This window comes from Pan paniscus, chromosome 1 (genome assembly GCF_029289425.2).
Source record: "Pan paniscus chromosome 1, NHGRI_mPanPan1-v2.0_pri, whole genome shotgun sequence".
Taxonomy (NCBI): domain Eukaryota; kingdom Metazoa; phylum Chordata; class Mammalia; order Primates; family Hominidae; genus Pan; species Pan paniscus.
The window spans coordinates 128,119,877-128,139,417 of NC_073249.2; the positions used below are offsets into that span (position 1 = coordinate 128,119,877).

At 34.8% G+C, this 19,541-nt stretch overlaps 1 protein-coding gene across 6 annotated transcripts in view; it reads left to right on the forward strand.

Annotated features, from left to right (window-relative positions):
* PLPPR5 (phospholipid phosphatase related 5) overlaps positions 1-16,559 on the forward strand; it is a 111,762-nt gene extending 95,203 nt beyond the window's left edge. For 2 of the 6 annotated variants that reach the window (XM_034931808.3, XM_034931779.3), the window contains exons 6-7: positions 6,230-6,354; positions 15,822-15,950. In XM_034931808.3, the coding sequence (XP_034787699.1) occupies positions 6,230-6,322 (93 nt within the window). In that variant the 3' untranslated portion in view covers positions 6,323-6,354; positions 15,822-15,950. Of the gene's footprint in view, positions 1-6,229; positions 6,355-15,821 lie in introns of all 6 variants that reach the window. The other 4 variants (XM_008960546.5, XM_003808458.7, XM_034931793.3 and 1 more) reach the window with 2 other exon arrangements.
* The last annotated feature ends 2,982 nt before the right edge of the window (positions 16,560-19,541 follow it).

A 19,541-nucleotide genomic window follows, 5' to 3' on the forward strand; every position in this document is an offset into this window, starting at 1 on the left:
CTGTACTTCCTTAGGGCTCACACAACCTTTCTGAAAGTGTTTGGTTTTTCTGTGCCAAATTGTGCATGGAAATCTTGGCGATAGCTCTCACACCTTCATGCCCAGGGTTCAGCTTCCTGTGGCACCTGCAGCCATCCCCATTTTAGGTACCATTAGCCCTGGGGCCCTTCATATGAGCTGTGTGCAGGTGCTTGTCATTTACAGGATCCACAAACCCCCCATCCACCCAAGGACCCAGGGAGCCAAATCTCCTCATGGGTCACACCACCCCTTTCTCTCAAATTCATGCTTTTCTGGCTCTAGTCTTCAATGGCCCACATATCTCAAATAAAGCACTGGTGTTGCTGGCTTCAGGATATCTCCAAGACACAAAAACTCTATTAATTATCCTTAAGAGTCCAAGAAACAAATTTCTGACTCTTTCTAGGAAATAGAGATGGAGACGTTTACATTTCATTACCTTTACACTCCTATATTATCAAAAATAATGTAGGAATTAATATCTTAATAGCTGTGTCACCAAGAGTGAAAACTACAGTAAATTTTTTTGGCATTTTGACTAGATATGGTATAAATAAATCCAGTTTTAGGAAATCCCACAAAGGACAATTCCATTTTTCCTTTGCTCTTAAAGAACTACAGTGCGGTACATGTAGCTAAAATTCTGTGCAGCCTCAATAATGTCCCAAAATTCCAGAGTGAGAATGACAGCTAGGAGCAATCTCTAAAAGAATAAGGAGTCCATTTCATTTACAGAATGTCTCAACACCTTGGATCAACACCATTTTGAGACAGAGTTAGCAAATAAGCAAATACCCAAAGAAAGCTCTCAGACAAGAAGCTGTCCTTGGATTAGGCTTCTCACTATTAGGGGTTCATGCCAGATGAAGGAAAGCTTTTGTGAACTGGATGGGTACCCCACACCTGGATGGGGAGTTACCTTTGGCCAAAACCAAAAGCTGCCTCCAAGGATTGCACATACTCCTGGAATAGAAGTTAGACTGAACTAATCAGTAGTCTTCCTGGTTTCAACAAACAACAAAAAATTGTATAGAAACAAAGTGACCTTCCTGAAAATGCTCATGGTCTTAGCTTCTCACAATCCATTCAGACTGATGACATAAAACTACATCCTCCAGCTCTTCTGCTCAGGATCTAAGTGGAGGATTCCCTAGCAATTCATGGTTATCATTAAGAGATAACTGATGAATCTTTTCACATTCATTTTAGGAAAATCAACTGAGCTAAATCTGTCCTATTTCAAGCATGAATAATCAGGACAAGAACTTAAATCCTTTAAAATGACACAGAATAGAGAGAAAGAGATATTTTAATAGAGCATTAAAAAAAAGAAGAAGATTACAAGAAATTTGGCTGGGTGCGGTGGCTCACACTTGTAATCCCAGCACTTTGGGAGGCCAAGGCAGGTGGATCACCTGAGGTCAGGAGTTCGAGGGCCGACATGACAAAACCCCGGCTCTACTAAAAATAGAAAAATCAGCTGGGTATGGTGGCATGTGCCTGTAGTCCCAGCTACTTGGGAAGCTGAAGCAGGAGAATCGCTTGAACCTGGGGGGCAGAGGTTGCAGCAAGCCAAGATCGTGGCACTGCACTCCAGCCCGGACAACAGAGTGAGACTTCATCAGAAAAAAAAAAAAAAAAAAAAAAAAGGATTACAATACATACAATTAAATTTATTTTAGATAGCATCTTCTTTCCACAGTCAAGGAAATTAAAGAAAACATATGAAATGAATGTCAGATGAAAGATAGCTGACACATCAGAAATGTAATATAAGAAAACAAATAATGCCGTGGTCGGATTAAAACTGTACTAGAAACCATAAAGAACAAAGTCCACACCGGAAAAAGTTGACGGTTATATTGCTGACAGGTTTTATAATAAAAAATGAGAATTAAATTCATATCTGAGAAAAGATCATAGACATGGCGGACATACCACAGAAACCTAACATATGAATCATTGTATCTGAAGAAGATGACAAATGGGGCAATAGCAATATTCAGAAATATGCTTTAAAGGAAATTTTCTTCCAAATAAATCTTTAAGCTGAATATATATACCTGAATATATATACCTGAACCTTTAAGCTGGAAGGGTTAAACAGATACAAAACAACTATTGAAATATATATATTGGAATTAGATGTTTCTCAGTGAAATTTTTGAATTTCAGTACTGGAGAAAGAGCCCTATAAATTCCGTGATAGGTAGTAGTATTGTTCCCAGTTGTTAGCTATTTCCTTCCTTAGGCAGAGTGTTCTTCTTACTCCAGTTACTTTGGACTTGGTCAATAACATGTGAATAGACCTGATATAAATTTCATTAATCAGAAACATGTAGAGCTGTCACGAGTTTCTGCCAGTATTCTTGCTTCTGCCTTCTTGCAGGAAAAGATCATTTTCCAGACAAGTACTGCTGCCTCAGCCTGGGCTGTAAAATGGAAAGACAGGAGAAGCCAACCTGCCCCCAACCTGTGGCCTAGAGCAGATCCATAGAACCTGGCCAACAACATGTAGTATGAGGATGGAATAAATATTATTGTTGGAAGCCACTGAGCCTTTGGGGTTGTTATACAGTATATATACACATATATATGTATATATATAGTACTAGGTAATACTATATACCTAGTATATATATACACACACACTGTGTATATACACACACTGTATATATACACACACACTATATATATACACACACACTGTATATATATACACACACTGTGTATATACTAGGTATATAGTATTACACACACTGTATATATACATACACTGTATATATACTAGGTATATAGCATTACCTAGTGAAAACTAACACAACCACAATGACAGAAAGAGTTGTTTACCTACCCAAGGCTGATAGCATGCTGGTCTCAGACTTGTGTCTGCATAACATTGGATGCAAGCTCTATCCTACTCTATCTATTCTAGATGGAGTAATGTCTTCAGAATTTTCAAGGAATTAGTTTGTGACATAATCCTATTTCTACCCAAAAGGTCATTTAAGTATTAAAATAACCATAAAATATCAGCTATGCAAGAATTTAGGAATTAAACTAATCACAAAAAAAGTACAGAAAATGTTTAGCAATTAACTGAGTAATATACCAGTAACTAGAGATCAAATTAGGATATGAATGAATTGGCAGAAAGAAAAGAAACCATTTAAATATAAAACTTAATTAGATTTAACTGTGGTAAAATAAAGTAACAGAACTGTACAAAACTATAAAATTTAAGTAGAAGATATATAAGAAAAGAAAATTATCTAAGATGACAAAATGAGACAAATTCTAGATAATACCAGCAAAAATGTTAAAGTACAAGACTCTCCAGATTTCTTAAAGGTGGGACTCATTATCACTGCTTCATTCTTAGCATTGCTAACTAGGAAAAATGTTCAAGCATTTTAAAAAATAAGTTACCAAGAGTAGTTTAAAATGATTTATAAAAGGCCAATTACAAAGTATAAAATGTAAACAACACACATGTCAAAAAGTTGATGTCTATAATATAGAAAACATCCTAATTGGTAAAGTTCATGAATAGACAAATCATTAGAGAGCAAATACAATTAGGAAATAAATACATGGAAAAGTGTTCTGTGTGACCTTGTATCAATGTTATGAAGGATCTTTTATGCAACATTAAGAAGTTGATTCTTATCCTGTAAGCAATTGAGTACCTTCCAAAAAGGACTTCCTTAAAGTCCTTCCATAAAGGGACTTTAAGGAAGTGAGTAGTTTAATTCCTAAATGGCTTGTTCAGAGAGGAGAATAAGAGAGCAGCATGGAAGAACAAAAGAATCGGAAAGACTATCGTAAGAATCCGGTTGAATGCTGCAGATGATGCTTACTAAATCTTAGTAAAGCCCAGCACGTTATGCCATTTTGACTGATGAGATGTCATTTGGCAAAGTCTGCTGTTAGGTGCTGATTTAGAGGACTTATCTCACCTCATGATTTACAGTAGAAAAGGGCTCCCAGCCAGAGTGTCACTAAGAAAACCATCCCTCTCCCCTACCCATAGTATATGCTGATCCTTCATCTATGGCCTTTCCCTGTTCTTTCTTCACGGATTCCTCTCCTTTGTAATTAACGGATAAGGTGTGCATTGGCAGTCCTTCCAGATGATCCTCATAGGTCAGACTGCAGTCACCCCAACAGCAAAGCACTGAGCTCTGTCATCCTTCTCTCTCGCCTGCCTGTGCTTATTCTCACTCCAAGGGCCAGTGCTGGGTCTATGAGACTGGCATAGGTCAGCACATGGAGATAATATATGAATTATCCATTTTAACTGATGCCATATAGAAAATATAGAGAAAAAGGCTTTATCTGGTAAAAGAACAAAAATATTTAAAAATAAATATAGGGATGAATAGGATTTGATAGAAAATGGGATATTTCCAGTCGATCTAAGGGAAGTTAATATCCATATAGTTTTATTAAGGCAGGTACAGCAGGCCACAATAACCACTCCTGGCTAATTTGAAAACACTTTTTGAGGAAATGATTTTTTCCATCTAAACCCAGGCATTATTTTTTCTTAGATTGATGTGCTCCTAATCAATTGAACCAAAGGGAATTCTCTCTTGCCAAAAAAAAAAAAAAAAAAAAGGGAAAGTAATGATAGGAATAGTTTACAAGATTCAGTTTTATACTTAGGATAAGGGGCTTTTCACCAACCTATACTACCCAATGAAGCTCACCATGTAAAAGCACACCCCTTTTAACAGAAACATCAGCTGAATGAAAGTGATAAGAAGTGATGATAGCTCCAAAATCTAGAAATATTATAATGAGGATGTACTATTACAGATGAAAATTACCATGTTTAATTCCCATGGCAACTGCAAAAAAAAATTATATGGATAGGAATGTTCTGAAAGAGCTCATGGTGACCCAAGGAATTGAACTTTACATTGATTGACTCTTTTGTAGATTTTATAAGATTACAGTGGTCATGGTGAAACGTGAACTGGAATGTAGTCAGAGTGATGGGTGGACAGAGAGCTTGGATTTTGCAGCTAGGTTTGAAGCCTGGTTCAGCTGCATAATAATGAAGTGGAGTTAGACAAATCACTTCTCTCCTTATCTGAAGAATTGATACAATGCTGGTTTCCCTGTAGGATAATTGTTGGAATTAACACATCACAGATAAACTTCTCGGCACATAGTAGGTGCTTCACACAAGTTAGTTCCCTCCCGCAACAATCATTTCTTTAATGGGATTTTTTTTTTTAATTTCACACTAGGATACTCCCATACAAAGACTTCATGGATTTAAAAGTTTATACAGATATTGTCTATTTCATACATCGCACAAATGCAGGAAATACTGTAGTATAAAATGTTGCATATATTAGTGTCATAGCAATAGCAAAACAATCCTGTGGTTTCTTGCCAAGACAAATATGATTATACATTACTGTGTTCCCTGTGATAAATTCCTTTGAGGTTTCAGAATGCTGTGCGTGAGTAACTCTGGCAATCTATTTAAGATTCAGTTGATTTTCTATAATGCAAATCTTTGTTTTACAGAGCTGCTGAACTGTAATATAAATGTTATATAGGACCTTGTCAAAACAATCTTATTAGTGATTAGATATTGGAATAGTTAGTGGAACTAAATATGTTCATATTTAGGCATTTTTCTTAATCTAGGCTTTGAGCATTTATTAAAAATATTTGAAGTAAGTCAATATTTACATGCTATACTGTGTTCTCATTTGTAAAATTTAATTTTGTTTAAAAAAAGGAAATTGAAAGTGGAAGCTTAAAAATTTCCAACAGGCATCAACATTTTAGGTTGAAAATACTGGCACATTCTGTTATTATTTTGCCATATGTCATTTTCCTATTTGTACTCCAGTATACTCAGAATCAATTTTTCCACACTATTTATGAATTATTACATACTACACGAAAAATAAAAGACAGCTTTTCCCTTCAGTTATCTAACAGGCCTTTTATAAAAGCATCTTTCATTAAATTACTTTGGAATATAGACTAGAAGCTTTCTCATCTGATTTATGTGAATAAATATAGAATTGATGACTGTATCTTTAAATTATATGATTCATTCAGTCATTAGTTAAGGAGAGAATAATCAATGATAGATTTAAAAATCATTTCCAATGCACACATAATTAGTTACACAGGGATGGGAACCTGATCCCAGCCATTCATCTCCCTCTTTTTTCAGGTCTATTTCCTTATTGGAGACCATCCTGGAGACACTATGGAGGGCCTTCAAAATCAATCAGAGGATCGCAGTTCTGTGAAAACATTTTGTTGAAAAAATATAAAATTTTATTTGACTAAAACTAGGTAAATAAGCAATGACTCAATTCACAGTTTTATGAAACAAGCAGTTTATTTTTCATAGTTTTGATTAAAGAAGCAATCAGTAAATAATTTGCATATATTTATGATCTGAAAATCTGAATAAGCAAAACAAAAAATGAATAGGAAGTATCTATGGGGTCATCACAATAATCACAGGAAACATTTTCTTAAAATAACCTTCAAGACTCAATGAACATGTGTATGAGTTTGTGTTGAACACAGAATTTCCCTGTATATTTTATTGCTTTTATTCACATAACAATGCATCATAGATATGATTTCAGATCCATAAATATAACAGTCATATCAGGCATACTATTAAAAGCTAATCTTCAATTATAGCTTAATATGTGCTTGGAATTATGCAGAGGACTTCTCATATAAAATATGTGAAGTCATTTGAGTGTGTCTTATTTCCATTTTAAGGAGAAAGGGACATAGGTTAAGTATACATCCAAGGTCATACAACTGGTCTGTGTTCTGAAACAAGAATATGAATCCTTACTTTCCATTTTCAAAGAAATATGTTCTATATTTGTCACTTTAGAGCTCCAAATCATAATCACTGTGCTGCATGATATTATAAGATTATATTATTAAAAGTTATAATCCATATAAATTCTCTAACCATTATATTTGTTAGACATAGATTATTGCTTCCACTTCCAATTTTCCACAATTATAAGTAATACTAAGGTAAATGTTCCTTAAATATATATTTTTGTAAGCTCAATTAATAATTTAAGATAAATTCATAGACATAGAAGTGCAGAAACAGAGCATGAACACTTTTAAGGCTTTTGGTTGAATTCATATCTGTATGTTCTCTGCAACAATGGAGAACATTGTTCTTCATAACCTTTTCAATCTTATAGGCCAAAAATAAATAAAGTTCTCATTTCAATTTATATTTTTGAATATTTTTCAATAAACTTATTTTGTATTTTTCTTTCGTACTGAAACAACCAGATGATAAAACAATAATTCAATAACTGACAAACCAAATTTTAGACATGTCTTGGCCTTTAGACTTCATGTCATGTCTGGTGGGCCTAATTTTTTTAAATTTGGATTTATTAAAGCATAATTTGCATCCTGATACATCCTTCCTTGGCATATAGCTTTATGAGTTTTGACGAATGCGTACTTTCATGAAATTATCACCATAATCAAGTCAGAGAATGTTTCTGTGACTCCCAAATGTTTCAGCCTTCCCCTTTGTAGTCATCCCTCCTTCAATCTCCAACTTCGAGAAACCACTGATTTGTCTTGGTTCCTCGCGTTTTGCCATTCTCAGGATATTATATAAGTGGACTCATGCATTTTGAGTTTTTGAGTCTGACTTATTTGTTACATGCATCTGTAGTCTGTGTTTTTCCCATTTAATTGCTGAGTAGTATCCTGTTGTATGGATGCACCACAGTTTGTTTATCCATTTGCCAATTGAAGGTTGGGTTATTTCCATTTTTTGGCAATTATGAATAAAGCTGATACAAACATTCATATACAGTTTTTTGGGAGTATACATATTTTATTTCTTTTAGATAAATACCTAGCAGTGAGATTGCCAGGTTGTATGGTAAACACATATTTACCTTTATAAAACATTTTTCAAGTTATCTGTGTCATTTCTAATGGCCCTTATGATTTTGAATGGTTCTGAAATGAATCTTGATGTAGCTCATTCAGATTTTTATCAATGGTGCCTCTTTGTGAAAATAAGCAAGTTTTTAAATGAGGAGTTTTAATCAACTCCTGGTTCTACAAGAATTTATCATGCACTTGGTCCATTATCCACATCCTCCGATTCTTCTCTGTCAAGTAGTGTTAGGATGCTTATTTAGTAAATCTAAAGCATTTTAAAAAGTTAAAGGAAAATGAAATAACTAAGAAGAAGCCAATTTTATAGGTTAAAGTATTAGTATATAAAACAAGGCATGGATACAATTTACTGTTGAGTTACCTTATCATCAGCTGTTATGATAGTGAAATTTTATTTATAATCAGATTCATAATATATGAAATGTAACAAATATTAAATACAGAGCACTATGATATGTCTCGTGGGGAGAGAGAGAATTTTGTAACCATATACAGAAGATGATGATGGCTATACTGGAGGAACACATAAAGGGAGACCCGTCTAAACTTAGCAATGCTTGAAACATCATCTTAGGGGAGATCTTCAGGACCATGAGCCAAGTGAGGACAAGAGAGAAGAATGGTCCAGGTGGAGGATCCAGCTCACGCAACGGTTTTGTTTAGCAGGCAAGATAAGGGCACGAGGGCAAGAAACTTGAGGATGCTGTTAAAGATTGATCTTATGATCAACTGTGGGGTCCAGAAGGAGTGAAAAAGAAGCGGAATTCATAAGGAGCATGATAGATTGGAACAGATGGATAAATTAGTAGTCAGGAAATTTCCTCATGGCCAAAGAAACCTTGTTGTGTGAGGGAGGTAAGACAGGAGGTAAGTTGGGATTTTACATTTCAAACATGATTACTGGTTGAGAATATAGCTATGAATAAGGGATAAAAATGTGGTAGAGAGGAAGGTTATTATAGTTGAGGAGGTTAACAAACTTAGAAGACAAAGTGCATGGATACCCATATCCACCAAATACCATAAACACATTAGTATTCATAGACTTCCATGAAATTTCATGTCAATACGTTTGGGAAACATTGAGTTAAAGTGAAACAAACAATTAGCTGGGTGTGGTGGTGTGTACCTGTAACGCCAGCTACTCAGGAGGCTGAGGCAGGAGAATTGCTTGAACCCGGGAGGCGGAGGTTACAGTGATCTGAAATCTCACTACTGCACTACAGCTTGGGCGACAGAGCGAGATTCCGTCTCAAAAAAAACAAAAAAAACAAAAACAAGTGAAATAAACAGGTATTTTCTGAAGGTCTTCTTAACACTTTTATGCATTGTGTAACTCTAAGCATGACATATAATGTGCAGTTAATGTCAAAAGGCTTGAATTCAAAGATTTATTTTTTGGAATTATTCCAGTTCACTGATTTTTTAAGCAATACTCTTTTGCCAGTGAAAGGACAGCATCTTAAAGAAGGAATTGATTTTACATCCCTGATAATGCTTACTTCATTAATCACTTTTCTTCACCTTTAGGCAGTGGTACTCAGACTGGCATAAAAGACAATCCATTGCTTGTGGCACTTGCAAAAAGAGAAGATATCTGGGTTTCACACCAAGACATTCTGATCCAGAAGGCCTGGGCTTGGGCCCCAGGACTTGTACTACATCAGTCATATCAGGTGATCCGGATGTGGAGTCAGCACTTGATCTGGATACAGCTGGGCCTGCAGAACCTCTGACACAGTGGTTCTCAATATTGGCTGTACATTACAATCATCCAGAGAGTCTTCAAAAATTCCAGTAACCAGGCCATGCCTCATACCAATTAAATCCTGGTCTCTGGGGTTGCATCAGTATTTTCTTAAAGATCCTGGGTGATTCCAGCATGAAACCACAGTAGAGAATCAGTGCCTCTAAAGATTTGGTGTGAAAAGCCTTAAGCTTCTTTGGCTTCTCAGGACTTGGAAATACTTCATAAGATCTGTAGCTAATGCTCTCGTAAAAACTGGGCCTGCCTCTGGTTTAATTATCAGAGAAAGCTGCCTAGAGATTCTTTTAGAAGGTAGCTGTTAGCTCCTTTCTCTGAATAGTTAAAAAAAAAAAAAAAAAAAAAAAAGGAAACTTCTGAATGGAAACAAAACTCTGAACCAATATAAAACTCTGAACTGAAACAGAACCACTGTACAGAAAGGTTAATAGTCCCCCAAAAAAGTCACCTTTCCCAAGAAAACTTTGGTTCTGTCACATGATAGCTTTTATGTCTCCAACTTCTTAAAACAACAAGAAATTGCTCAACATACATTTTAGAATCAGTTTTACAGCTTCAAATCTGAGTTTAATTTCTTCTTAAATAGTTCTAACATTGTTTCTCTTTACTAAAATACCAACTTCACAACCTACCAGAAGGAAAACAATGTGACAAAGTAGAACCTTCGAACACATACTCCATGTACATTGCTTTTTGCCTCTCTTCTGCTCACCTTCCCCTCCTCAAAGGACACAGTGAATGAAGCAAGTGAATGAGTTAAAGAAGTAAATCACAAAATAAACAGGGACAATATTCGAGATTATGACATCCACCTATCTTTTCCTGATGCAATGTAGGCTATGTCAGAATTGTTGGTTAATTTATTGGACCATGATTCCTTCTCCAGAATCCTTAGTGTCAGATGTTTTTACAGAATTCAAAATATTTTATATTTTAGGAATATGTATATTTGGTTACACAAGCAGCATCTGGAGCAACAATTGTAATCACAGATGAGTATTTCTGCAGCAAAACATGGAGTATAAATTGCCTCACAACAGATCAGGTTTTGCCACCAAATGAGTTTGCATCAATCTTAAAAGAAACATTTTGTTGGGTTTTAAACTTTGTTTGGATATGAGCATTGAAGATCGGTAGAATAGTGTATTTTATATTCAAATAGTGAGCTTTATTTGTAAAATTCTAACCAATTACTTAAAAATTATTTATTTTACTTTTTCTTTTTTTAACTTTCCTTTTTAGCTTGTTTCTGTGGCTTTTATAAGTAACTATAAATAAATGATGAATAAGTTTGAGTAGGGACAGGGACCTTTGTGTATATAATCCCGTTTAATCTTAATAAAAATCCATTCAAAAAGTATGTATTCTTATCTCTATTTCACAGATGAGAAAGCTGGGTCTGTGAAAGGTTAAATTGCTTGCTAAAATTTCACTTGTGATGGAGACCACATTTAAACACTTGACATTCAGATGACTTGACTGCAAAGACCACTGTACCACACAGCTTCCGCAGCAACAGAGTCAGAGGCATAAATCATTGCATGAAAGACAGGTGCACAGATCCCATTTTATGTTTAGGTTAAAACCCTATGCTGATTGTTGATAGCTTCTCCTATTCAAACACAAAAGCTTTTTATCATTAATCATCTTGAAAGAATGAAACTGGAATAATATTTAATCTCAGCATTTGGTCTAACGATGTAAGAACATGGAACTTTAAATAAACCAGTACTTTGAATAAATTAAGACAATGTTTAAATAAACATTTAAGTAATATGTAAAACACATTTTGTAGGTGTGCCAAAATCAACCTATTGAGAATGGTCAAGAGGAAAATTCACAGGAAAGGTCCTTTAAAGACTGTCTTGCCAGGCTCTTCAGCTGGATAATGGGAATAAGCCACTGTGAACACCTTCAATTAAGGCAATAAACGTATGTGCGCTGGAGCGCACTGGTGTTGGAATTGGGTTGCAAAGCTAAGACAAATACAGAAAAATGTGTCCTTCTGTGCAGGTTTTCCTTACAACCAAAAGCAATATAGGAACTAGAGCTTTTGGTTGCTGTTGTTGTTGCTATAATTATTAATCTTTCAAATACATTTTATTTTTCAATCATTAATATGAATTTAGCATTCCTTAACTAAGAAGCCATTAATAATGGCATTTTACTTGTTTTCCTATAGCTATAATTCCAAAGACTTCCCTGGAGTGCCCTTTTTGCATTTTCCCATACTTTTCCCCTTATTTGTTGATTGAGTGACAGGTCTTGCCAGATGGCAAGTCATCACCAAAGTTTCGTGCCACGAATCGTGACAGTTTTGTCTTAATTAACATTTTTTTTTTAATTACAGACTGTATTTTCTATGTGGAGGTGTAGAATAAATAGTAAAATAGAGATTTTCATGCAGAACTTAGAGCTTTTAAAATGGACATGCTATAGAGACTTTAAAATTTATTAAATTTAAGTATCCAGTACAACTTCCCAGAAACGTGTTTGCTTTCTCTTGTGACCCCTGCACTCAAGGACCAGACTCAGTATTTTGCTCAGTGGTTTGCTGTGCACATGAGTGAACACTTTCTAATGGATGCTTCATGTAGCATATTCTAATCTACAACTATTTGGGGTCAAGCTTTGTCATCTCCATGGTAAGCCTCTGTTAATGTAATTGCAGAAGGTACCAGGAATTGTGACAATAAATTATATGACCAGTTTCTTCTCATGATTCTGAATAGAATTTTTAAGCATGAGCTTTTGGTTTGCCTACTGCTTTTTTGCACTATCATCTACTAAAAAGATTTAGTATTGCATATTCAGAATTTAGCCATATTGAAAAAGAGAAACACTTGGTCAACTACTTTGCCTCACAGGCAGTCCATTTCTCAAGACAGCAATCTGAAAATATTAAACACAATTCTGGTTTTCCATGTTAATGGGAAAAATACTGCTGGGAAGTGAATAGACAATAACTTCCTGCACAGGAATTAGGCCATCTGTATATTTCAAATTATGCATGTACATACCTTGGTAATGTAAGTTGTATATGTACCATCATATGATAGATTCTTATAAAAGGACGTCAAGTAATTACCTTGGTGCTTCTTTAGATTCCTTCAGGGAAAATCACCCCTGTGCCAGAAGTGAATTAAACTTAAAAAAAAACTACTGAGATAAATAATCCATCTCTTTCATTTATGACATAGGTTCATTAGCTCTTAAACAGTAAAGTAAATGAACAGAAGCTCTCTGATCTGTCTGTACACTCCTTTCATGCACTATGATTAAATTTCCCCTTAATTTTCTCTTCCCTAGGCATAGTCACTTCAGTGTTTTATTTTCGTCTGTTTATCTGTCTGCTAACTACAACTACCTTAAAATGATGAGCCCCAAGCAGGATACTTCTAATCCCAGTCAAATAGGAAAAAATGAAAGCACCTCAGAAGTTAAAACTTAAGTGATGTGAAATGGAAAGATGCTAATTTGGGGGAGGGGGCAAGAGTTTTCCCTAGAATCCTAGGATCTAAAAATATAGTCAATCTAGAAATCAACTGTTGTCCTTGTAGTTTAACTTGGTGATATTTTTGCATAGGAAAAGAGTACTATGGCTTAAAATGTATGGGCAGTTAAAGGGAGATCTAGTGATCACTGAAGCATGTGATTTTAAATGCCAGGACTGAATTCCAGTATTTTCTAGATTTCAATAGCTCACCTACAATTATACATCCATGCCTCATTATTAAGGTTTCTTAGTCTGTTTTGTGCTGCTATAACAGAATACCACAATCTGGGTAATTTATGAGGAGCAGAAATTTATTGGCTCAGGATTCTGGAGGCTGGGAAGTCCAAGGTCAAGGTGCTCACATCTGGTAAGGGCCTTCTTGCTGCACCATAACATAATGGAAGCACAAAAAGAGGGAACGAGAGAGAAGGGGACTAAACTTGCTTTTTTATAACAAACACTGACCTATGATAAGGACATTAATTCATTCATGAGGGCAAAACTCTAGTGGTCTAATCACCTCCCATTAGGCCTCACCTATCAACACTGTTGCCTTAGAAATTAAGTTTCCAACATGTGCATTTTAATGGACACATTAAACCACAGTATAGGGTGACTTTATATTACTATTTGGGACAATCCTCATTTAAGCCTGTTGTCCTTGTGTAGTATTAGCACCCTTTTCCCCCTTCCACATGTCCATATTTAGATGATAAATTATATGGTCACCCTACAGTTATTACAGTTTCTTTGTTACACTGTCCAGCTTGCACTTGTGCACTTGGTTTTTCCTCTATTTCTGTCAAGCTCTGCATTGATCATCAGTGGTTTGCTTCTGGTTATTTCTCTGTTTATTAAAGTCCTTTAATGTGTATTTAATTCTCCCTTCCAGGTTAGTGGTTGTCCCCTTAAGATCATCTTCAGCAAATTTAATGAGCCTTGTGAACCCTCCCTTCATTATCTGGGTCAACAATGGGAACCCTGAGGCTTAGGCCAGTGGCCTTTGGGACACCATCCATGTTATTTCTTACCTCCTTTCTTTTCTCTCTACTGCCCCTTATTGACCCTTTTCCTACCCACCTGTTGTCACTGACTGATTAATCTTTAATTTCTATCTTAACATCTTTCCAGAAATTATGTTGTTCTAGATCCTATTAAGAAGTGTGATGTTCATGACGGTTTTGTGCTGAAACACTCTAGATCGAATTGCATTTTCTCAGTTCACTGGTTTCAAGTACCCGTGGGGCCACTGGAAATAAAACTGTGATGTATTATTTCCACAGTTCTTATTGTTTTAATTCAATCATAGTGCATTATATAACTCTGACAAGTCATCTTTACCCTGAAGTCATGCCTGAGATTTTGTAAGGAAAACTCAAGAAAACTTACAGATGAGCTACTGAATTTCCAGACATTTTCATGATGCATTTTTAAATGGGAAATTAAAGTTTCTAAAGTGTTACCAGGAGTTAGTGGAAAAACTCAGCATGCTCTGCTCACTCCTGATTCGTACTAATTTTGTTTTTTTCTAGTATTAAGTGGGTCAAGCCTAGAAGATAATGCCCCAAATTGTAGTCAATGAGATTCCTTTTGTGTGGTTTAATATGCCTAAATTCAATGAAAATGAATTTTAATTTCTTTACATACATTTTAAATATGTTTTGATGAATTAAAATACTTAAACTTGAAAAAAGCTATATGTATGTTGAGAACATTTTATGGCATACATTCATCATATGAAATTCTGTTTATATCATTTGTTATAAAAATCCAATGCAAAAGCCATACGAAAACTATACAAAACACATTTAAAATGGGTAGTATGATGGTAGAACCCTTTTGTAATGCTGATGTTATTTGTTGGGGTTGTCAGTCATATTAGATCTTGACATAAGCCCATATGTAGCATGATTAATTATGTAATAGTAGTTTTTCATTGCAGTATTTCAGCAGGCATGACATGGCCTGTTGCATGCCTGAATCTGTTTAAATATTAGCCATTCCACAGAGTTTCTTTGTACATAATTCTGTTGATTTCCAAAAAAAAAAAAAAAAAAAAAAAAAGCTCTGTGAAGAATTCTGTGGTAGAGGTAAACAACAGAGACTACAGATACTACAGTCTGGAGTCAGGATTTATGCATCAAAAATGAAGTGTTTAAGTAGATTTTTGTCAACTAGCAAATGCCATTTTAGTCTGAGCATTTCACCATCTCATTCTACACCATCTGTCTCTCAGGGAGCAATTAATCTGAAACTCCAACATGCAGCATTAAAATTCCATTAACACTGAACAGAATATTAACGTGTCTGGCATTGCCATTTTTATCTTTTCAAATTTCAGAGTTAATTTTGAATAAAGCAGGTATAACATTTTAATCTATTTGTATAATTAAGATTATTGAATAAAATATGTAATTAGCAGCAAAAATTGTGTAATAATACATAAAACTTAGTTTAATAATGCTGGATGTTTTGCAGCTTCAACATTCAGCATATAAGCTAATGATTATTTGTAAAGGTACTACATATTTTACAAAGCTAATGTTCCCAAGCCTCTCACTTTGTCATTCCTTTTTCTTTTTGCAGAACCACATCACTGCCTTCGCAGAAGTCACATGATATCGAAGCAGATGGTTTTTCACTGCATTGGACATCATCCCTTTTTACCATCCATTCATAACACCCAAAGTTTGTTTGATTGCAAATGAAGTTTATAAAGTTGTTTAATAATTTTTATAATTTTAAAATCAATGTCAACCTATCTGTTTCCCCCACTAGACTGTGAGCTCCTCGAGGGCAGGATTGTCTTTTTTTTTTTCTGTGTCCCCAGCACTTACAACAAAGCCTAGCACAAAGTAGGTGTTCAACAAAAATGTGATGACCAAATGAACAAAATTCTTAAATAAAACATTCACTTTAGTTTCTCACAGAATCATTGCAATTATGTTAAAAGAAATCTCTACATAAATCGTATTTGTGTATGAAAACCTTCTATTTTGGGCTAGTTATTTTTTTAATCTCATATATCTATTCAGCAGTATGCCATATTTAATTTGAAGTGGACTTTGAAAGTCATGGGGGTTTTTATTTTGTTATTCAGCATGACATTATTTCCATTCTAACATTTCAGTGTGTGAAATTACTTTATTTTTAGAAAGTATGTTCTATAGTAAAATAATGTTTCCACATTATATTATGTTATATTTCACTTAAAATACTATTCATACTATACATTCTAAGACTGGTGCTTCTGCTTTTGAAGGGGAAAATGCCAATTTTTACTGTAATAAGTAATGTATCATAATTAAAAATTATTTATTTGGACTTCTTCTCCTGACAATTGTGGCTTAATTCATGACTTGTTTTTGAATGCAGGCAGTATTTAGGGTAGTTTAAATGAGTAAATTCAGCACTGGTACCTTATTATTGAGTAATTTCCCATGGGTAGCAGTGTCTCAAGAGTGATCAAAAGCTCCACTCTTAGGCTTTTTTACTACTAAAGATTCCACATAATTTAAATGGGAAAGAACTATACCCTGACACATAATTTAAATTATATAAATGCTAGAAATATGGTTAATGTATTTTACTTTGCATTTGTGTAGTACTTTATAGTTTACAAAGTATATTTACACCAATTATTTTATGTAATCCTCATAATAACCTGGTATAAACATGAAGGGTATGGCTTTATTTTTATAGATAAGAAAAATGAAGCCAAGACAGGGTAAATAACATGCCAAATCACAAACTAGTAAGAGACATAGTTGAAGCTTAAATTCAAGTTTTCTGACCCTGAACTCATATTCCTTTCTAATATAGCACAGCTGTCATCTCATTTTGGACACTGAGGCCTTTCAGAGCTCAGTAGAATCCTGGGCAACTACCTATGGTTCAAAAAATAAAGAAATGCCAGAATACAAATATGAAAGCTCTGCTGTATTTTAAATGTTTATGTTTTAAGAATGAACACTTTTCAAATATAAAACTATATAATAATTATAATCCAGTTTTAAAATAATATCAAGAGTCTAGATGTGAGGCTTTTTGTAAAAGAGAAGCCTAAATTCAGCATCTCCCCTTCCACCCTCACCCCCAGGTCCCAGCCTCCCACTCAGGAGAATGCCCAAGGGACATACCTTACATTTAGCATGTAGAATTACAGATTAAAATCGCCATAATATAAGGAAGGTGAGCTCCTCAACAATAACTTTGCAATAATTAAAACTACCCTAAGTAACTTTGGCTTATATGGCAAAGTAACTTTGGCAGTAATTGACTGAAATGAATCTTTCTAAACTTTACAGTACTAAAGAAAGCAAACTTTTAATTTTCTCTGTAATTTCAACAGAGATCAGCAAATAAATATAACCAAAGATTGTCCATTACTCCCCAAATAGATGTTATTTGCCCATTTCTATCACTGTGGAAGCTAAAACACTTCTACTAGGGCCAAAAAGAGAAAAGAAAAGAAAATTTCTACTAATTTCAGACCTCTAGAGCAATTCAGTCCTGTTGGAAATTTAGAACATGAAGAAACTTTGAATGTCTTGACCCTTTTTAAAGATTTTTTAGGCAATAACAGTAATAGGGAATTCACTTATTGAGAATGAAAGTGAAGGGGATGATCCTAATGTCTTAGAAAGCTAGATTACTAGTAAGGCTTCCAGACTTCTATCAATTCTATTGATTCTACATCAGACTTCCAAGCAGCCAAGCAGGAATGTTTTTCCTGTTGGAAGCCTTAGCCATATATTCTTATGTCAAGGTTGCTTCTTTGCACCTTGCTAAACCTGATACAAATGCAGGAGTTTTAAATTCTTCAAAAACTCAGATTTAACCCAGAACCAGAGTAAAGTCACCTCTACTATTTACACATCATAGGCTCAAGATTGTACAGTGAGTGATGCTGTCATGAAGAAAATTCAGATGAAAAAGGCAAGATACATGTGAATAAGGCAAAAGCCAGAAAATAGCCCTTATTCATGATGCTATTACTGAGAATAATGAAAATCATATTTCAGAAAATATTACCATGTAAATATGTACATATGTAGTCTAGTAAAAGCAGACAAACACATATCTTTCTGATAAAAACATCTCCTTTTTATTCTACTTACTTGGGGCCCAGGTCAGTATAATTTAGTCAACTTGAAAATTTCGGTAGTCTCTGTTTGCATGGCAGAAATTCTGCACATGTTTTATCTGATTCCTGTGATAACTTAAAAGGCTCTTTTATGTTAAAAGAGAGGTGAATCTTCTTTGACAGACTTTGTATTTTCCACTTCTAACTGGGCCTCTCTTTTCTCAGGATCTATCCTAGCCAAATATCTCAGTTACATTTACCATACAGTTTCCTTTGTGAAAGAACAGTAGGGGAGGAAATAATTCTCTGCTGTGTATTGTATTTTTCAAATAAAAATTTAAAAATTCAATTGAAAACTGAATTTTGACTTTGTAATATATTGGTCTTGATAGGGGGTAGAGGAATAAGGAATGCTTATTAATGTGCATGAAAGAATTCTCAGAGTGACTGAAGAATGTTTGGAAATGGATCACAATGGATCAGATTAGACCAGTTCCTTGGACAGCTCAATTACCCTCTGCATCTCGTGGACCATCCTGGGATCTTACTAACATCCTTATTTCCAAATCACAACTCCCTAGAAACTATTTGAGACACTGAGCAGGTATATGATCCACTATATAGGCTCACTTCTATGTTGAGCAAAGCATTTAAGATTGGATGTAAATTAGCATATTCCTGCCTTCTAAGGCACTATTTATTACATTTTGATTGCATGCTCTAACAAGTTGCCCTGGAAATATACCAAATGGTTCTATTTATGCTTTGAAAATATTGATCTCAAAATTTGCCAGGCATGGGCTTTCTAATGAATTTTCCAAATTACAGTTCTTTTAGAATATCAATTAAGGGAACTTCCTCCAGACTTTAAGTGAATGAATCTCTTTTAAGAAAAACGAGAGTATTCAAATTCCTCTTTCCTGTCCACCTTAGATTATAGTCTGATCTTAGCCTAATAGAGCCTCGGGACATGGCCAACACTGAATAAAATAAGTCTGGTCTCTTTACCCCAAGTCTTATGAGCTATGAATGGATCATAGCATCTAAATTCTAAATTCAGATTGCTATCTTTCAAATCTGTGGCCTTGCTCACAAAGGAGCTTCAGATAAGAAAATATAGATGAGTGGACACAACCGCCTTTAGCATTCACATGAAAACTCAAAGCCATGTCTCAAAGGCCTCATTCTTTAGATGAGTGATATGGACAGGTGCCATCCTC